Raw genomic sequence first — 17,932 nt, forward strand, 5'->3', positions numbered from 1 at the left:
TCTATTTCAGGGCCTTTGCACCAGCCAGTCCCTCTACCAGCAAACCTCCTGTCTTCCACACCCTCTTCCATGAGGTCTCTGTTCAAATGTCACCTTCTTACCCAACCTTGAATAAACACCCAACATAATACCTCACCCATACTCTCCCTTAATCTGCTTGTGTTTTGCTCATACCATCTGCCCCTTCTCATGATTATTTAATCTTTATATACGCATCAACCCTATCACCATCATTGAATTGCAGGGATTTTTGCTTTTCAGCACTCTCTGGTTTATGATAGAATTTCCAAAACATGCTCTACATTCTGTATATTCCTCAAATGCATGAAATCATTCCTTACTAAAACTGTACAATACACAACCATTTAGAGAACACCTGACGTTGTGATGAAAATGCCTAATCAGAGAGGAACTGGGATCTTCTCAAGGGGCCCAAATCCATTCACAAATATTTCAATTAGTTTCTTGACTGGAAAATATAAATTGTTGCTTTTCCACAAAGTGAGCAGTGAGTAGCAATGTCATTGTAAGCAATGTGTGAAAATTAGTCTCTTATTTTCCCTTGTGATGCTAGTCACCCCCAACACATGGACCCAGGAAACTATACAGGAATTTCAGAGTTCCAGCTTCTGGGATTTTCAGAGGAACCAGAACAGCAGCCCCTCCTATTTGGGCTTTTCCTCTCCATGTACCTGATCACTGCATTTGGAAACCTGCTCATCATCCTGGCCGTCAATTCAGACTCCCACCTCCACACCCCCATGTACTTCTTCCTGGCCAACCTGTCCTTTGTAGACATCTGTTTCACTTCCACCACCATCCCCAAGATGCTGTGGAACATCCAGACTAAGAGCAAAGTCATAACCTTTGCAGGCTGCATCACACAGATGTATTTTTTCATACTATTTACAGGATTAGACATGTTCCTCCTGACTGTGATGGCTTATGACCGCTTTGTGGCCATCTGTCACCCCCTGCACTACACGGTCATCATGAACCCCTGGCTCTGTGGACTGCTGGCTCTGGTATCCTGGATCCTGAGTGTCTTGCATTCCTTGTTACACACTTGCATGGTGTTGCGGCTGTCCTTCTTACAGAGGTGGAAATTCCCCACTTCTTCTGTGGTCAGTCAGATTTTACAACTTGCTTGTTCTGACACCTTTCTGAATAACATGGTGATATATTTTGCAGCCACGTTGTTGGCTGTCGGTCCCTTCATTGGCATCCTTTACTCTTACTCTAAGATAGTTTCTTCCATATGTGAGATCTCATCAGCTCAGGGCAAGCATAAAGCATTTTCCACCTGTTCATCTCACCTCTCAGTTGTCTCCTTATTTTATTGCACAGTCCTGGGAGTGTACCTTAGCTCTGCTGCTACCCAGAGCTCCCACACAGGTGCAGTGGCCTCGGTGATGTACACGGTGGTCACGCCCATGCTGAACCCCTTCATCTACAGCCTGAGGAACAGAGACATAAAGGAGGCTCTGATGAGATTCTCTGGGCTGACAGCTCTAAAAGGGCCAATTGTCCTGTAGCTGAAGATGTGCCCACGATTGCAGGGCCCAATGCCTGAGCCAAATGTTGAGATACTTTGATCAGATTGTGGAAGTGGAACATACCTCCTCTATTTTTTTTCCTGTAATTTCTATTTTTTTACCTCTCTGCATAATTTATGTAAATCACTTTTTTAAAACTTGGTAATAACTCTGATATCCAAGAGATTTTCCCTTTGGCATTTCCTACTTCCTCAATGTCGTTCCTAACCTCTGATGTGAAATAGTTGGACATTCTCACTTATTCAAAGGACTGTATGAATCAGTTAAGAGTAATTTCTTCTCAAATAAAATATCTCATACTGAGTATTTTTTCTTTTGTTTGACTGAATAATACTCCTATGGAAAATCTACTCTTGGCCACCACAGCTGTTTATTTAAGTTCATAATAGAAAAGTCTGAGACCACAGCGCTTCATTTTGTGAGCATCACTCCTTCACAGAAGCATTATCTTATGTCTTTAATGTTTGGCATGGCTTGTCACGCAGCAATAGCTGACTGATACAATACTCAATGTAAACAGAACTGAGTCTATTAAGAATAACCAACTGCTTCTTATTTTTGACGTTTGTTCTGATATTTGAAAGGAGTATTCATAATGACCTGGTTATTCACATTTATTTCAAATAACTGTACTAAAAGTGACTACCACTGAGATTCCCATCCAGGTAACTGGTAGAGGTTGGAACGACCTGCATGTTTTTGCGGGAATAAATTGTGGGACCTTCAGTCACAAGTTTCCATTCCCAGAGCATTACTGGGCAGGAATTCCAGCTCTTGTCTGAGTCATCCTTTGATCATAGGATGGAAGAGAGTTTAGAGCATAATAAACATAATGAAATTAATGACGGAGTGAACATGCCAATTGTCCGCTCACTCACACAATAATGTTCATGACAACATTTTTTAAGGGGAAGAGTTTAGAGCAAGGGAAGGAATAATATTTGTAGGCAGCACTGGAAACTTTCAAATAGAAACAGTAAATCATCCAATTAAATAATATAAAATCTGCTACTAAATTCTTCACTCCAATTAATAAAACCCTTTAAACATGGACACCAAATATCCTGCACTTCAATGAGTAGATGTTCATCAAAAAAACACATTTTCCACAAAAAAATATGGTGTGAAAATTTTACTTCACCATATTTCAGGTCTTCTCTGATACAAAGTCCATTATAAGTCCATTGGTTTATGCACATTTTTCTTTCTGTAGATTACACTTGGAGTGTGTTTTTCATATGCAATTTTTGCCTTACTATTCTGTGCCAGGGATGCTATGGATGCTGAGCTAAGAGAACGGAGTCTAATGAGGATCATACAGCCCCATGACTAGCTAAAAACAAACTAGTAGGTTAAATTTATGTTATTGAGAAGAGCATTTAAGGTATTAACATAGAAAGGTTTAAGAAACTATGATCTCAGAATTTCCTCTACAATAAGATTGTAAAAACGTCCTCAGTTGTCAATGTCGTTTATTTCTTAAAACTAGCACAGTTCATCACTATATGAACTATGGGAATCTCCAAATTGCTTCTGATTCAAGGTTGGGACTAACTTTGGAAGTTTGAAAAACAAAATGAACATTGTTGGTCTTCAAAAGGAGCAGAAAGTTCAACAAATGAACTTAATTAAAATTGATAAAGCGGTTGAACCTTAGAAAAGCTGAAACTCCAGGATATAAATAGAATATAAATCTACTTCATGATATGATTAAAAAATCACAATTTCAAGCTATTAGGCATTAAGTCTACAAGCACAGGTATTTGTTGAAAAATGGCCCTTTAACGGCTGTTCTGAAAAATACTTTTTTTTTTAACATTAAGGCTATTTTTTTATTATGTCGAGCTAGCCAACATATAGTACATCATTAGTTTTTGATGCAGTGTTCAAGGATTCATTAGTTGCATATAACACCCAGTGCTCATCACAGCACACACCCTCCTTAATATCCATCACCTGGCTACCCCATCCCCCTGCGCCCCCCCTGAAACCCTCAATTTGTGTCTCCCAGTCCATAGTTTCTCATGGTTTGTCTCCCCCTCTGATTCCTTCCTCTGCAGTTTTCCCTCCCTTCCTCTATGGTCCTCTGTGCTAATCCTTATGTTCCACATATAAGTGAAACCATATGATAATTGTCTTTCTCTGCTTGACTTATTTAACTTAGCATAATCCCCTCCAGTTCCACCCACATTTATGTAAATGGTAAGTATTCATCCTTTTTGATGGCTGAATAATATCCCATTGTATATATGGACCGCATCCTCTTTATCCATTCATCTGTTGAAGGCCATCTCGGCTCCTTTCACAGTTTGGTTATTGTGTACATTACTGCTATAAACATTAGGGTGCATGTGCCCCTTCTTTTCACTATACCTGTATCTTTGGGGTAAATACCTAGTAGTGCAATTTTGGGTTGTAAGGTAGCTCTAGTTTTAACTTTTTGAGGAACCTCCATACTGTTTTCCAAAGTGACTGTACCAGTTTGCATTTCCACCAATAGTATCAGAGGGTTCCCCTTTCTCCACACCCTTGCCAACATTTGCTGTTTCCTGCCTTATTAATTGTTGCCATTCTAACTGGTGTAAGGTAGGACCTCATTGTGGTTTTGGCTTGAATTTCTCCCAGGTTGCTTAATTGGTTGGCATATAGTTGCTGGTAATAATTTCTAATTATTGTTTCTATTTCCTTGCTGTTAGTCATAATCTCTTCCTTTTCATTCATGATTTTATTGATTTGGGTCCTTTCCCTTTTGTTTTGGATAAGTCTGGCCAGAGGTTTATCAATTTTATTAATTCCTTCAAAGAACCACCTTCTAGTTTCGTTGATCCGTTCTACTGTTTTTCTGGTTTCTAAATCATTGATCTCTGCTCTAATCTTTATTATTTCTCTTCTCCTGCTTGGTTTAGGTTTTATTTGCTGTTCTTTCTCCAGCTCCATTTAGGTGTAATGGTAGCTTGAGCATTTAGGATTTTTCTAATTTTTTTGTGAGAGGCTTGTATGGCTATCTATGTCCCCCTAGGACCGCCTTTGTAGTATCCCATAGGTTTTGGACCAATGTGTTTTTGTTCTCATTAGCTTCCATAAATTGTTTAGGTTCTTTAATTTCCTGGTTGACCCAATCATTCTGTAGCAGGGTGCTCTTTAACTTCCAAGTGTTTGAATTTCTTCCAAATGTGGTTTTTTTTTGTTTTTTTTTTGTTTGTTTGTTTGTTTTTTTTTTGTGATTGAGTTACAGTTCCAAAGCATTGTGGTTTAAGAATATGCAGGGAATAATCTCAGTCTTTTGGTATCATTCGAGACCTGATTTCTTTTTTTTTTTTTTTTATTTCTTTGGCTTTATTTTCTAGTTTTCTTCTAATAATTTTATTTCAAGAATAATTTTATTTTTTTTTATTTTTTTTTATTAATAATGATTTTTTATTATATTATGTTAGTCACCATACAGTACATCCCCGGTTTTCGATGTAAGGCTCGATGATTCATTAGTTGTGTATAACACCCAGTGCACCATGCAATATGTGCCCTCCTTACTACCCATCACCGGTCTATCCCATTCCCCCACCCCCCTCCCCTCTGTAGCCCTCAGTTTGTTTCTCATAGTCCATAGTCTCTCATGTTTCATTCCCCCTTCTGATTACCCCCCCTTTCTTTATCCCTTTCTTCCCCTACTGATCATTCTAGTTCTTATGTTCCATAGATGAGAGAAATCATATGATAGTTGTCTTTCTCTGCTTGACTTATTTCACTAAGCATTATCTCCTCCAGTGCCGTCCATGTTGTAGCAAATGTTGAGAACTCATTCTTTCTGATTGCTGAGTAATATTCCATTGTATATATGGACCACAACTTCTTAATCCAGTCATCTGTTGCAGGGCATCTCGGCTCCTTCCACGATTTAGCTATTGTGGACATTGCTGCTATGAACATTGGGGTGCATATGGCCCTTCTCTTCACTACGTCTGTATCTTTGGGGTAAACACCCAGTAGTGCAATGGCTGGATCATAGGGTAGCTCAATTTTTAACTTTTTAAGGGACCTCCACACGGTTTTCCAGAGTGGCTGTACCAACTTGCATTCCCACCAACAATGTAGGAGGGATCCCCTTTCTCCACATCCTCTCCAACAATTGTTGTTTCTTGCCTTGTCTATTTTTGCCATTCTAACTGGCGTAAGGTGGTATCTCAGTGTGGTTTTGATTTGAATTTCCTTGATGGCTAATGATTTTGAACATTTTTTCATGTGTGTGTTAGCCATTTGTATGTCTTCATTGGAAAAGTGTCTGTTCATATCTTCTGCCCATTTTTTGATTTGTTTATTTGTTTCTCGTGTATTGAGTTTGAGAAGTTCTTTGTAGATCTTGGATACCAGTCCTTTATCTGTAGTGTCATTTGCAAATATATTCTCCCATTCCGTGGGCTGCCTCTTAGTTTTTCTGACTGTTTCCTTGGATGTGCAGAAACTTTTAATCTTGATGAAGTCCCATGAATTCATTTTATCATTTGTTTCTCTTGCCTTTGGGGATGTATCATGAAAAAGGTTGCTTTGGCCGATGTCGTAGAGGTTGCTGCCTATGTTCTCCTCTAGAATTTTGATGGATTCCTGTCTCACATCGAGGTCTTTCATCCATTTGGAGTTTATTTTTGTGTATGGTGTGAGATAGTGGGCAAGTTCCATTCTTTTGCATGTAGCTGCCCAATTTTCCCAGCACCATTTATTGAAGAGACTGTCTTTTTCCCACCGTATGTTTTTTCCTACTTTGTCAAATATTAGTTGCCCAAAGAGCTGAGGGTCCATTTCTGGGCTGTCTATTCTGTTCCATTGGTCTATGTGTCTGTTTTTGTGCCAGTACCATGCTGCCTTTGTGATCACAGCTTTGTAGTACAGCTCGAAATCGGGCATTGTGATGCCCCCAGCTTTGTTTTTCCTTTTCAACAGTTCCTTGGTGATTCGTGGCCTTTTCTAGTTCCACACAAATTTAAGGGCTGTTTGTTCCAGTTCTTTGAAAAATGTCATTGGTATTTTGATCGGGATAGCATTGGAAGTGTAGATTGCTCTGGGTAACAGACACATGAAAAAATGTTCAAAATCATTAGCCATCAGGGAAATTCAAATCAAAACCACACTGAGATACCACCTTACACCCGTTAGAATGGTAACATTGACAAGGCAAGAAACAACAATTGTTGGAGAGGATGTGAAGAAAGGGGATACCTCCTAAATTGTTGGTGGGAATGCAAGTTGGTACAGCCACTCTGGAAAACAGTGGGGAGTCCCTTAAAAAGTTAAAAATTGAGCTACCCTATGACCCACCATTGCAATACTGGGCATTTACCCCAAAGATACAGACATAGTGAAGAGAAGGGCCATATGCACCCCAATGTTCATAGCAGCATTGTCCACAATAGCTAAATCGTGGAAGGAACCGAGATGCCCTTCAACAGATGACTGTATTAAGAAGTTGTGGTCCATATACACAAGGGAATATTACTCAGCTATCAGAAAGAACGAGTTCTCAACATTTGCTGCAACATGGACGGCACTGGAGGAGATAATGCTAAGTGAAATAAGTCAGGCAGAGAAAGACAATTATCATATGATTTCTCTCATCTATGGAACATAAGAACTAGGAAGATCGGTAGGGGGAAAAGGGATAAAGAAAGGGGGGTAATCAGAAGGGGGAATGAAGCATGAGAGACTATGGACTCTGAGAAACAAACTGAGGGCTTCAGAGGAGAGGGGCTGGGGGAATGGGATAGGCTGGTGCTGGGTAGTAAGGAGGGCACGTATTGCATGGTGCACTGAGTGTTATACACAATTAATGAATCATGGAACTTTATATAAAAACCAGGGATGTGCTGTATGGTGACTAATGTAATATAATTAAAAAAAAATTATTATATTAAAAAAAAAGAATCCAAAATATCAACCATGACCCAAGCAAGGTGCACCTTAGGAAAATCTGGAGCAGTTGGAAGACACCACCAAAAAAACAAAGCCAAAGGAAAGACAAGAATAAAATTTATAAAATTTAAAAATTAAAAAAAAAAATTCAAAAAGGCCCTGAGAGGCAGGGGGACTATACTCTCTCAGTGTAGACAAACAGGGTGTTTCAGTTCTTCCTGGGTGTACTTTGGTCTGTGTGTTAGAGGACACTACTTCCCAAAATTACAAGGAAAGTAAAACTTGTGTATATAAAATGGTAAAGCCAAATAGAATGGAAAAAGGGTTAAAATAAAGCATATGTCTATAAAAATATAGGTGTGTAAAAATACAAGTTAAAAAGCGACTGTGAAAAATAAACTGATATAATAGACATGTAGATGAAATGAGGAGAAGGTAAAAAGAAAATTACAACAGAGAGAAAGCATGAGAAAAGGAAAGAAAAAAGAAAAGGAGAATTATATCTGAAAAATAAACAAGTTGTGAAGCAACCCCTAGAGCTCAATATACTCTTTTCCTCTGGCGTTGGGATTTTACAGTCTGATAGGATCCATAGGATTGTCATTCACGTGTTCTTCCAGCCTGTCTTCTGGGGGAGAGGTCTCCCGTGCTGTATCTCAGGTATCCTGGCCTGGGTGAAGTTGCCCCACCCCTTGTCAGGGGGGTGGGCTCAGGGGAATTGGTCTTCTGTGTGGCTCTTGTTCCCTGGGGGCTTTCTGCACCTCTACAAAGGATCAGAGCCAAAATGGCCACAGCCAGCCTCTGGCCCAGAGCAGAAAATTTGCAATCTGTGCTCTTTAATAAACCCTCCAGGACAAACAGTCTCCACTGCTCCAGGCGCCAGTGAAAACTGCATGCCATGGTGCATGCCCACAGCAACTCTCTTGGAGGTAGTCCCAGAGGCCCAGGAGTGCCTCTGCCCTTTGTGACTCTAAAACCTCAAGCGGCTGCAGGTTTCCAAGAGTGCACCCCAAGCTCTGAATCAGGTCTGGGTTCCCCTCTAAAGCCCATTCCCAACCACTGCAGCTCTGTGAGTTTTTGCCTGGTTGCGGGCACAGGTTCCAGATTTTTTCAGGCCATTCAAGGAAAGAGCGGTTATCGACGGCCCAGCTCGCGGTTTTTAGTGATCCAAGCTGAGAGTCCCTTCCCGGGCTCAGTGACCATAACCTGCTTTCTGGCTACAATATTCAGGAACCTCTACCATTTCAGGAATCCCCCTTTGCTCTGTGGTCCCTCCTGACCTGAGACCACAACGCCTTACCAAGAATTCTGCCTTTTCATTTCCAGAGCCCCCTTCAGAGAGAGATGTCTCTCACTAGAGCAGATTTCTCAGGGTTCTGAATCTGTGCTCTGATGTTATATCACTTTCCAGGGTCCAGCTTATGGAGGATCCCTCACCATTCTGTTTATCTTCCAACATTTCCCTGCAGATTCACGTCTCAACATGTCCTGCCTTGACAAAAGCAGTCACTTTTCTGCTTGTAGAGATCCAGATACATATTCTTACATCTCAGGGTGATTTTGTGGGTGTTCAAAATGGTTTGCTGGATATCCTGCTAAATTCAAGGGACCAGTTGAAACGGGGTCCCCTCCTCCTCTGCCATCTTGCCTCCCCCTCTTCTTTCTCAATTTTTATATTATTATTTGTGTCATTTTTTTTCCTGCATAAGTGCAGCTAAGGGTTTGTCAATTTTGTTTAACTTTATAGGACCATCTCTTGGTTTTTTTATTTTTTTCCATTGCCTTTCGTAGTCTCCATGCTCTATGTTATGTATTTCTGCTCTGATCTTTATTATTTCCTTTCTTTTATTCATGGTGGGCTTTGTTTGTTCTTTGGGAAAGAGTATTTTGAATAGAAAATCAGTACCTGATAGTGATTTAGAGCAGGAATACCAAATGTGAATTGCCTAAATTTAATTTCATTGATCCTATATCCATATAGACACTTTGCTTTCTTTCTAGTTAGAAGAGATATCATCCATTCCTGTTTGGTGTGAATCAGCTATACCAGCGCTCTAGCTCCTACCTTCAGCCATGCTCCTCTGGACTTTTTCCTTTTAACTGTATCATTGAAGTATAATTATATATAATAAACTGTACGTACTTAAAATATATAGTTCGGCAATTGTGGTGAGCACAATGTAACATAAAGAGTTGTGGGTTGAATCTTTATGTTCAGAAACTAATGTAACATTGTCAACTATACTTTAATTTAAAAAGGTAAGTAAGTTACAGTTTGCAGCATTAAAAGAGTTGTAGAATTTCAGAGCACGTTCTGAGTGATTCCATTTCTATGTAATTCCAGAAAGTGCACAATAGGCTTTAACTACTTTGTTCTGTAACTTATTAAAATTCAATTCCCCCGAGCCTCTGTTTTCTGATTCCTGAAGATAACACAGGATAATAAAACTAATTTCAGAAGGCTGTTGTGGGGGTAAACAAATCTGTGATCATATTTTGTAGATCTCTAAGAAAATGTTCAATGCTGAGGGGTATGATGGGGGGGAGGGTGTGGTTGTGTGTGTGTGTCTATACACAACTTTCTTTTGAAGTAACATGGGTGCTCATAAGCACACAGAGAGACTCATTATTAGGTGATCTTTCATGTCATAAGTACACTTGAGAGAAAGAGGGGGACGATAAGAATGAAAAGAATGAACATTTGGATTAACTTGAAAGTAAAAAGATGTAAAAATTTGGACACAAACATTTAAGATAAGTGGCTTTAATGATTCAATTTTTATACCTTAGTGTCTGCAAGTCAGTACAACTCATGGCATGGTAGATTTTCTGTACCAGCTGTTGGGGCTGAATAGCTCCAAACTGACTTCAGATTTCTTTGTCTACTTGAAGTAGGATTACACTACCGAATACACTTATCCAAGAGAATATAAATGAATAAGAGACAGGCTGAATTTATTTCCCCGACCAAAGTGCTATTGGTTAAAAGTCTGGATTAGATTTTTATTGTGGTTGCAACAAATTACCATGTTGTTGTCTTAAAAGGAATCAATTTATTTTCTGATAGTTCTGGAAGTGAGAAGACTGAAATAGGTCTCCCTGGGCTAAATTCACTGTCTGCAGAGAAGAGTTCATTCTGAAGGTCTGCGGAAAATAGGTTTTCTTGCCTATTCCAGCTTTAGAGCCACCTGTACTCCCTGGCTCTTGTGCCCTCCCTTTATCTTCAAGGCCAGCAAAATAGCATCACAAAATCTCTCTCTGACTCCAAGTCTTCTGTCTCCCTCTTCCACAATTGGAAGACCCTTGTGATCTATTGAGCCAAGCTGGATTATCAGAATAACTTTTTTCTAGGGTCAAATGACTAGCAATGTTAATACCATTTGCAACCTAAATTCTCCCTTGCCATGACACAAGAGGTATCCAAAGTTCTGTAGATTAAGATGTGGAAATATTTGGGGGACATTATTGTGCCTACTAAATGTCTTTTTCAGAGGTATATTTAATGTCACCTCAGGGGCCCTCCCGTTGAAGAATCACACACAGAATTTATTTCAGACTCCAAAGTGAGTACTTAGATTTTTCATTCAAAACCACACATGAAGAGGATCACATGGCTTATTCATTAACATCACCCCAAAGCTACAAATGGTAAAGTAAACCATCAACTAAATAAATTCAATATCATCTCAAGGTTAAGGAAAAGCGCAAGGAGGTTAGACCTCTGGAAGGCAGCCTAGTTCAGGAGAATGAGGAATACAAAACTGGATTCACCTGACTTCTACTCTGGTCTCCCAGGAACAGAGTCTCAGCAGGAAAATTTTTCATTCTGTCCAGACCAGTGGCCCATGGGGAATGAAGTGCTCTGAGGTGGGGGTAACAATGGAAACAGTGCTTAATGAGCAGATATACTGAGCTGTAAATATCTCCTCTACTGCAGAACTTCAGTATCTGGAACCTTGGACTGGCCAGGACATGGTTGTTACAGGTTTGTGTTCCTAAGTCTGGCTGGGGGACCCATGCTTCACTCCTTCCTGCTGTCCTGTCTGGGAACAGAGCTTCGGTCTCCATCATCAACCACCAAGGGATGAATTCAGACATCCACACAGAGACTTTCATCTTATAGACCCCACCCAGGTGAGTCTCAGAGCTCAGCAGGTATTTCAGGAAAGGATCAGAGAGAATGGAAGCTGAGAACTTTTACCCGAGGTCACCTGAGATGAGATAGACTCATTTACAATTATTTTATGTAATGTGTTCAAGAGAGAAGTGTCCATTGGACTCAGCAATACAGGCCTCATTGTCATCAATACCTGGTAGGAGTGGAAGTCCAGTCGGGTGCAACAGAGGAAGGAAATGGGGGACATAAAGTGGTTCCAGTGAAATGAGAACATGTTGAGTCTTGCAGCTAAGGGAACTAGGAAAACAGAGTATCAGCTAGGAGGTGTGTGCAATGAATTTTTTAAGATGTGGTGGCTTTGAGCGTGTTCTGTATTTATAGAAAGCCCCAGAGCCATGCAGGTAGCTCTTCCCTTGCAACAGCAGTTCCTGAGACATACACTTCTCAGCATCTTCTCTCACAGTGAGTATTCACACACACACACACACACACACACACACACACACACACACACACACACACAAAGGAGTGCTTCGTATACAAAAAGGGGTATGCTAACTAGCTTTACTTTGTAATACTTCATTACGAAGAGACGTGGAAATGATGGAGACCTTTGTGAGGTAGAAGAAAAATCTCAGCCAAATCTCTTCGCCAATGATAATCATTCATCTACTCACAGGAAGAAACTGTACTGTAAGCTTTTGCATATACCGACGACTGCTGTCTGCCACCCCAGGAGGGGTGGATGCTGCTATACCCACTATCTGAGCGAGGATATTCACATTTGGAATGGATTGCTTGTCTCTCCCAAGTTCAAACAGCATATATGTGGTAGATCTGACATTCAAAACCTGGTTTTCTGATTCCAAAAGTCTTGCATTTAAAGCATTCAGAAAAGTCTTTTATTATTTCATCTTTAAAAATCCCCTTCTATTGTCATACATTGTATATTTTCTATTGTAAATTGCAGGTTTGTTCCCTTTGCACATTTTTCTAGAGGGATATTCAATCAGTAAAATGTCTTGACAACATAAAAATACCACTCCTTTCTTGTTTAGATACATTGGTATTTTCCTGCTTTGTTAATTATTCTGGGCGGCAAGGGGATGTGGACTGGGGCTGGAATGCTGCCAGAACCAGGAAAGCTTTCTGCTCATCAGTCTCTCAGGGACCCCCCGGAGCTTATTAGATCTCATTTCCCCCTTGTGTCTATTTCTTTCCTTTCAGTGTTTTTGGAACTGCTTTTTTATGTTTCTTTAAACACAGGACACAAGGTGATCTATGAAAATGGAGCCCATGTTTCCATGTCCACAGGAGACTTAAAAACTAGAATTTAAGTGCTATTTACACATTCATCAGGGTAAAGGTAATCTGATGTTGACTGCTGACTTCTATCATTTATTTCAAAATTCTTGTGGCTGGAGGGTGAGAAAAACATGATAGTAATGCAGTGCCAGGAGGCCAGAGTTCACTGTGTGTGTGTGTGTGTGTGTGTGTGTGTGTGTGTGTGTTGTGGGGCATGAGCAGTCCTCAGGGCAATGGTACCCGAGTTCATATACTCCAATATGGGACCCTTAAATGCAGAATGTTCACCAACAGGTGGAAATAAGGAAGGGATCTATCTCTATTCACAGAATACCTTGGAACACAATTAATAAGATGCAAAGAACACCATGTGAAGGAAGGATTCCCTGTGTCTACAAGTCCCATCAGTGGCAGGAAAGCCCCCTCGGTCCTCAACGTTCTCTGCCACCACCTCTCATCTCTCTCCCTCTTGCTCATTCCCTCACCGCACTGACTGCATGTTGAGATCTGCAGATCTGCAGTAAGTGCCTTCTGCAGGGCCTTTGCTCTGCTTTCCCTGCAGGGCACCCACCTCCCCCAGATATCCTCCTGCCTCCTGCTCAGTCTTTATGGAACCCCTGTTAAAATGTCACCTGCTTTACAGGTCTTCCTGAACTCCTATTAAAACTTAGCACCACGCTCCCCATCCATCCCTTTTTAAACCAACTTTTTTTTTCCTTCATAACACCCGTCACCATCTGACATGATATATGATTTTTTCTTCTTATACATTTATGTTCCTTCCCCGTCATTGGGTTGTAAGGACTTATTTTCCCTAATTTTTTATTTAAATTGCAGTTAGTTAACATACAATTCAAAGTTAGTTTCAGGTTAAGAATTTAGTAATTCAGCGCTTCCATACAATTGTGGGTACTCATCACAAGAGCCCTCCTTGATTCCCATCATCTATTTCACTCATCCCCCACCTCCCCTCCAGCGACCTTCAGTTTCTTCTCTATACTTAAGAGTCTGTTTCCTGGTTTCCTCTCTTTTTTTCCCCTACCATGTTCACTTGTTTTGTTTCTTAAATTCCACACTTGAATGAAATCATATGGTATTTGGCTTACTCAGACTGACTTATTTCTCTAAGCATTGTACACTCTAGCTCCATCCACATCATTGCAAATGCAAGATTTCCTACGTTTTGATGTCAGAGTAAAATTCCATTGTGTGTCTGTATATATACCACATCTTCTTTATCCATTCATCAGTCGATGGACATTTGGGCTATCTCCATGGTTAAGCTATTGTTGATAATGCTGCTATAACATCAGGGTGCCATGAACCCCCTTCGAATTAGTATTTTTGTAACCTTTGGGTAAATACCTAGTAGTGCAACCTACAGAATGGGGGAAGAGATTTGCAAATGACATATCTGATAAAGGACTAGTGTCCAAAATATATAAAGAACTTATCAAACTCAACACCCCCCCAAAAAATCCCAAAAACCAAATAATCCTTGTATGAAAAAAGCAGAAAACGTGAGTAGATACTTTTCCAAAGAAGACATACAGATGACTAACGAACACAAGAAGAGATGTTCAACATCACTCATCACCAGGGAAATACACATCAAAAGCACAATGAGATATCACCTCGTGCCAGTTAGAAAGGCTAAAATTGACAACCTAGGAACTAACAGGTGTTGTCGAGGATGCAGAGAAAGGAGAACCATCTTGCATTATCGGTGGGAGTAAAAATTGATACAGCCACTCCGGAAACCAGTATGGGGGTTCTTCAAAAAGTTAAAAATAAAGCTACCCTATGATCCAGCAATTTCACTCTTAGATATTTACCCAAAAGATGTATAGACTTTTCTTTCTCAGCACCTTATGCTCTTTGTCTAGAAGATGTCAGTGCTCATCATATATTATTCAAATGCAGGAAGGCATTTCTCATTAAAACTGTAATACTTGCCCTCTTGGAGAAAAGGCTGAATGGACAGGAGTTCCTAATCAGAGATATCAGGTAACTTCCCCTAAATGGGATCGGATCAATACAAAAAATATATATTTCTTTTTTGATAGCAAAATATATATTGTAGCATGTCACTCTGTTAATAATGCGTATTTGCTACAAATCAAAACCGGGGATGTACTGTATGGTGACTAACATAATAAAAAATCATTATATAAAAAAAAAAAACACAATGCACTATCACCTCACAGCTGTCAGAATGGCTAAAATCAGCCACACAAAGAGCAACTGTTGTTTGTGAGGATGTGGAGAAGCAGGAATGCTTTGCCCTGATGGTATGGTTGCAGGGTCACAGGGTTCTTGTCTCATGGAGCCAAAGAATGAATCTCATGGACACAAAAATGTTAAGTAAAGTGAAAGCTTATTAAGGGAAGGTGAGAACAGAAAGGAAAGGAAAAAAAAAAAAGCTGTCTAGAGTGAGAGGGGTTTGGGACAGGTTGACACTAAGGGCTTTTATTTTCTGACTTTAACAGAAAATTGACCAGGGAACTTGGTAAATATCTTATCTATAACATTTAAGACAAACAAAGTGAATTGGTAACTATCATGTGAATATCCCATCTATATTTGGGACAAACAGGGTGGATCCTTTATGTTCCCTTCTCTCTGGTTAATATCTTATCTATAACTTTTCTCTGCATCTGGGATTTCTGTGAACCAGGTTAAGTAGCCCTGGAAGAACCTAGTCAGGGGATTGGGGGGGGGGGTTCCTACCACTTCCTGCCTGTACCTTAACCCTTTCCTTACTCAATGAGAATGCAAACTGGTGGAGCCACTTTGCAAAACAGTATAGAGGCTCCTCAAAAAGTTAAAAATAGGGACACCTGGGTGGCTCAGTCACTTAAGCATCTGCCTTTGGCTCAGGGTCCTGGGATTGAGACCCACATCAGGCTCCCTGCCCAGCAGGGATCCTGCTACTCTCTCTCCCTCTGCTCCTCCCCCTGCTTGTGTGTGTGCGCTCTCTCACTCACTCTCCATCTCTCAAATAAATAAATAAAACCTTTAAAAAAAAGTTAAAAATAGAACTGACCTATGACGCAGCAATTGAACTACTAGATATTTACCTAAAGAATACAGAAATACAAATTCAAAGGGATACATGCACCCTTATGTTTTTAGCAGCATTACCTACAATAGCCAAACTATGGAAACAGCTCAAGTGTCCCTCAATAGATGAATGGATAAAGATGTGGTGTGTATATATGTAGAATGGAAAATTTCTCAATCATAAAACAAAATGAAATCTTGCCATTTGCATCAACATGATGGAGGTAGAGAGTAATATGCTAAATGAAACGAGTCAGTCAGAGAAAGCCAAATGATTTCACTCAGATGTGGAATTTAAGAAACAAAACAAATGAGCAAAAAGGGGAAAAAAAAAAAAAAACAGAGAGAGACAAACCAAGAAACAGACTCTTAACTATAGAGAACACACTGATGGTTACCAGAGGGGAGGTGGGGGAGATGGAGGAAATAGGTGATGGGGTTGAAGGAGGGGACATGTGATGAGCACCACGTGTTATATGAAGTGTTGTATTCACGATATTGTACACGCGAAATGAATATTACACTGTAGGTTAATTAACTGGAATTTAAATAAAAACAAAAATTTTAAATGAGGAGTAATAAATACATAAATAAGGTCCATTTGCTTGGAAATTATCTTATTTTTTTTCTTTTCTCATAGTCTCCACCGCCACATGGAACCAGGGAATGATACACAAATTTCAGAGTTTCACCTTCTGGGACTATCAGAGGAACCAGAACTGCAGCCCCTCCTATTTGGGCTTCTCCTCTCCATGTACCTGATCACTGTGCTAGGAAACCTGCTCATCATCCTGGCCGTCAGCTCTGACTCTCACCTCCACACCCCCATGTACTTCTTCCTGGCCAACCTGTCCTTGGCAGACATCTGTTTCACCTCCACCACCATCCCCAAGATGCTGTGGAACATCCAGACTCAAAGCAAAGTCATAACCTATGAAGGTTGTATCACTCAGATATACTTTGTCCTACTCTTTGCAGGCTGGGATGATTTTCTCCTGACTGCAATGGCCTATGACCGCTTTGTGGCCATCTGTCACCCCCTGCACTACACGGTCATCATGAACCCCCAGCTCTGTGGACTCCTGGTTCTGGTGTCTTGGATCATCAGTGTTCTGAATTCCTTATTACAAAGTTTAATGGCATTGCAGCTGTCCTTCTGCACAGAGGTGGAAATCCCCCATTTTTTCTGTGACCTCAATCAGGTAGTCGGGCATGCCTGTTCTGACAAGTTTCTTAATGATATAGTGATGTATTTTGCAACTGTGCTCCTGGGTGGTGCTCCCCTGCCTGGGATCCTTTATTCTTACTCTAAGATAGTTTCCTCCATATGTCGAATATCATCAGCTCAGGGCAAGTATAAAGCATTTTCCACCTGTGCATCCCACCTCTCAGTTATCTCCTTATTTTATTATACGGGCCTAGGAGTGTACCTGAGCTCTGCTGCTCCCCAGAGCTCCCACGCAAGTGCAGTGGCCTCGGTGATGTACACGGTGGTCACCCCCATGCTGAACCCCTTCATCTACAGCCTGAGGAACAAGGACATAAAGGGGGCTCTGAAAAGAATCCTTGGGGTTCCAGTGATGTGAGGGCCAATAGTCCTGGCTTGAAGAAGTGCCCATGATTGTAGGACTCACAGTCCCAGAGCCAGCAACTGCTATTCTTTGATCAAACTGTGGAAGTAGAATCTGCTCCTTCTATTTATTTCCTGGAATTTCCATTTGTTCGAATTCAACTTTTCCACGCATTTAAGTAACTCACTTTATTAGGCTTCTGCTCTGTCTGATACACACACACAGTTTTCCCCTTTGTCCATCTTCATATATTCCTAATGCTTTCACAAACCTTTTATCACAAGTGCCTGGAAATTTCTCTATCTTCCAAGGGACAAGTTGGACTTCTTCAAACTAATTTCATTTTTAATAACGTATACCATGCCAAGTAAATTTTCCCTTGGTTTCCCAAAAGAATACTCATGAGTTGTATTCCCCAT

The 17,932-nt window shown here is 40.4% G+C and overlaps 1 protein-coding gene and 1 pseudogene across 1 annotated transcript; both read left to right on the forward strand.

Moving 5' to 3' along the window:
- Positions 1-686: 686 nt before the first annotated feature.
- LOC125280918 (olfactory receptor 7A10-like) lies at positions 687-1,539 on the forward strand (annotated as a pseudogene).
- A 15,056-nt stretch (positions 1,540-16,595) lies between these two features.
- LOC125283770 (olfactory receptor 7A10-like) lies at positions 16,596-17,528 on the forward strand. Its single transcript, XM_048226963.1, has one exon. The coding sequence runs from the start codon at positions 16,596-16,598 to the stop codon at positions 17,526-17,528; it is 933 nt and encodes a 310-aa protein (XP_048082920.1).
- The last annotated feature ends 404 nt before the right edge of the window (positions 17,529-17,932 follow it).

The sequence above is a fragment of the Ursus arctos genome, unplaced genomic scaffold (assembly GCF_023065955.2).
Source record: "Ursus arctos isolate Adak ecotype North America unplaced genomic scaffold, UrsArc2.0 scaffold_14, whole genome shotgun sequence".
Taxonomy (NCBI): Eukaryota; Metazoa; Chordata; class Mammalia; order Carnivora; family Ursidae; genus Ursus; species Ursus arctos.

Excerpts from the sequence above, each read along its gene's own strand:
- LOC125283770 (XM_048226963.1), top strand. The coding sequence starts at position 16,596 with ATGGAACCAGGGAATGATACACAAATTTCAGAGTTTCACCTTCTGGGA.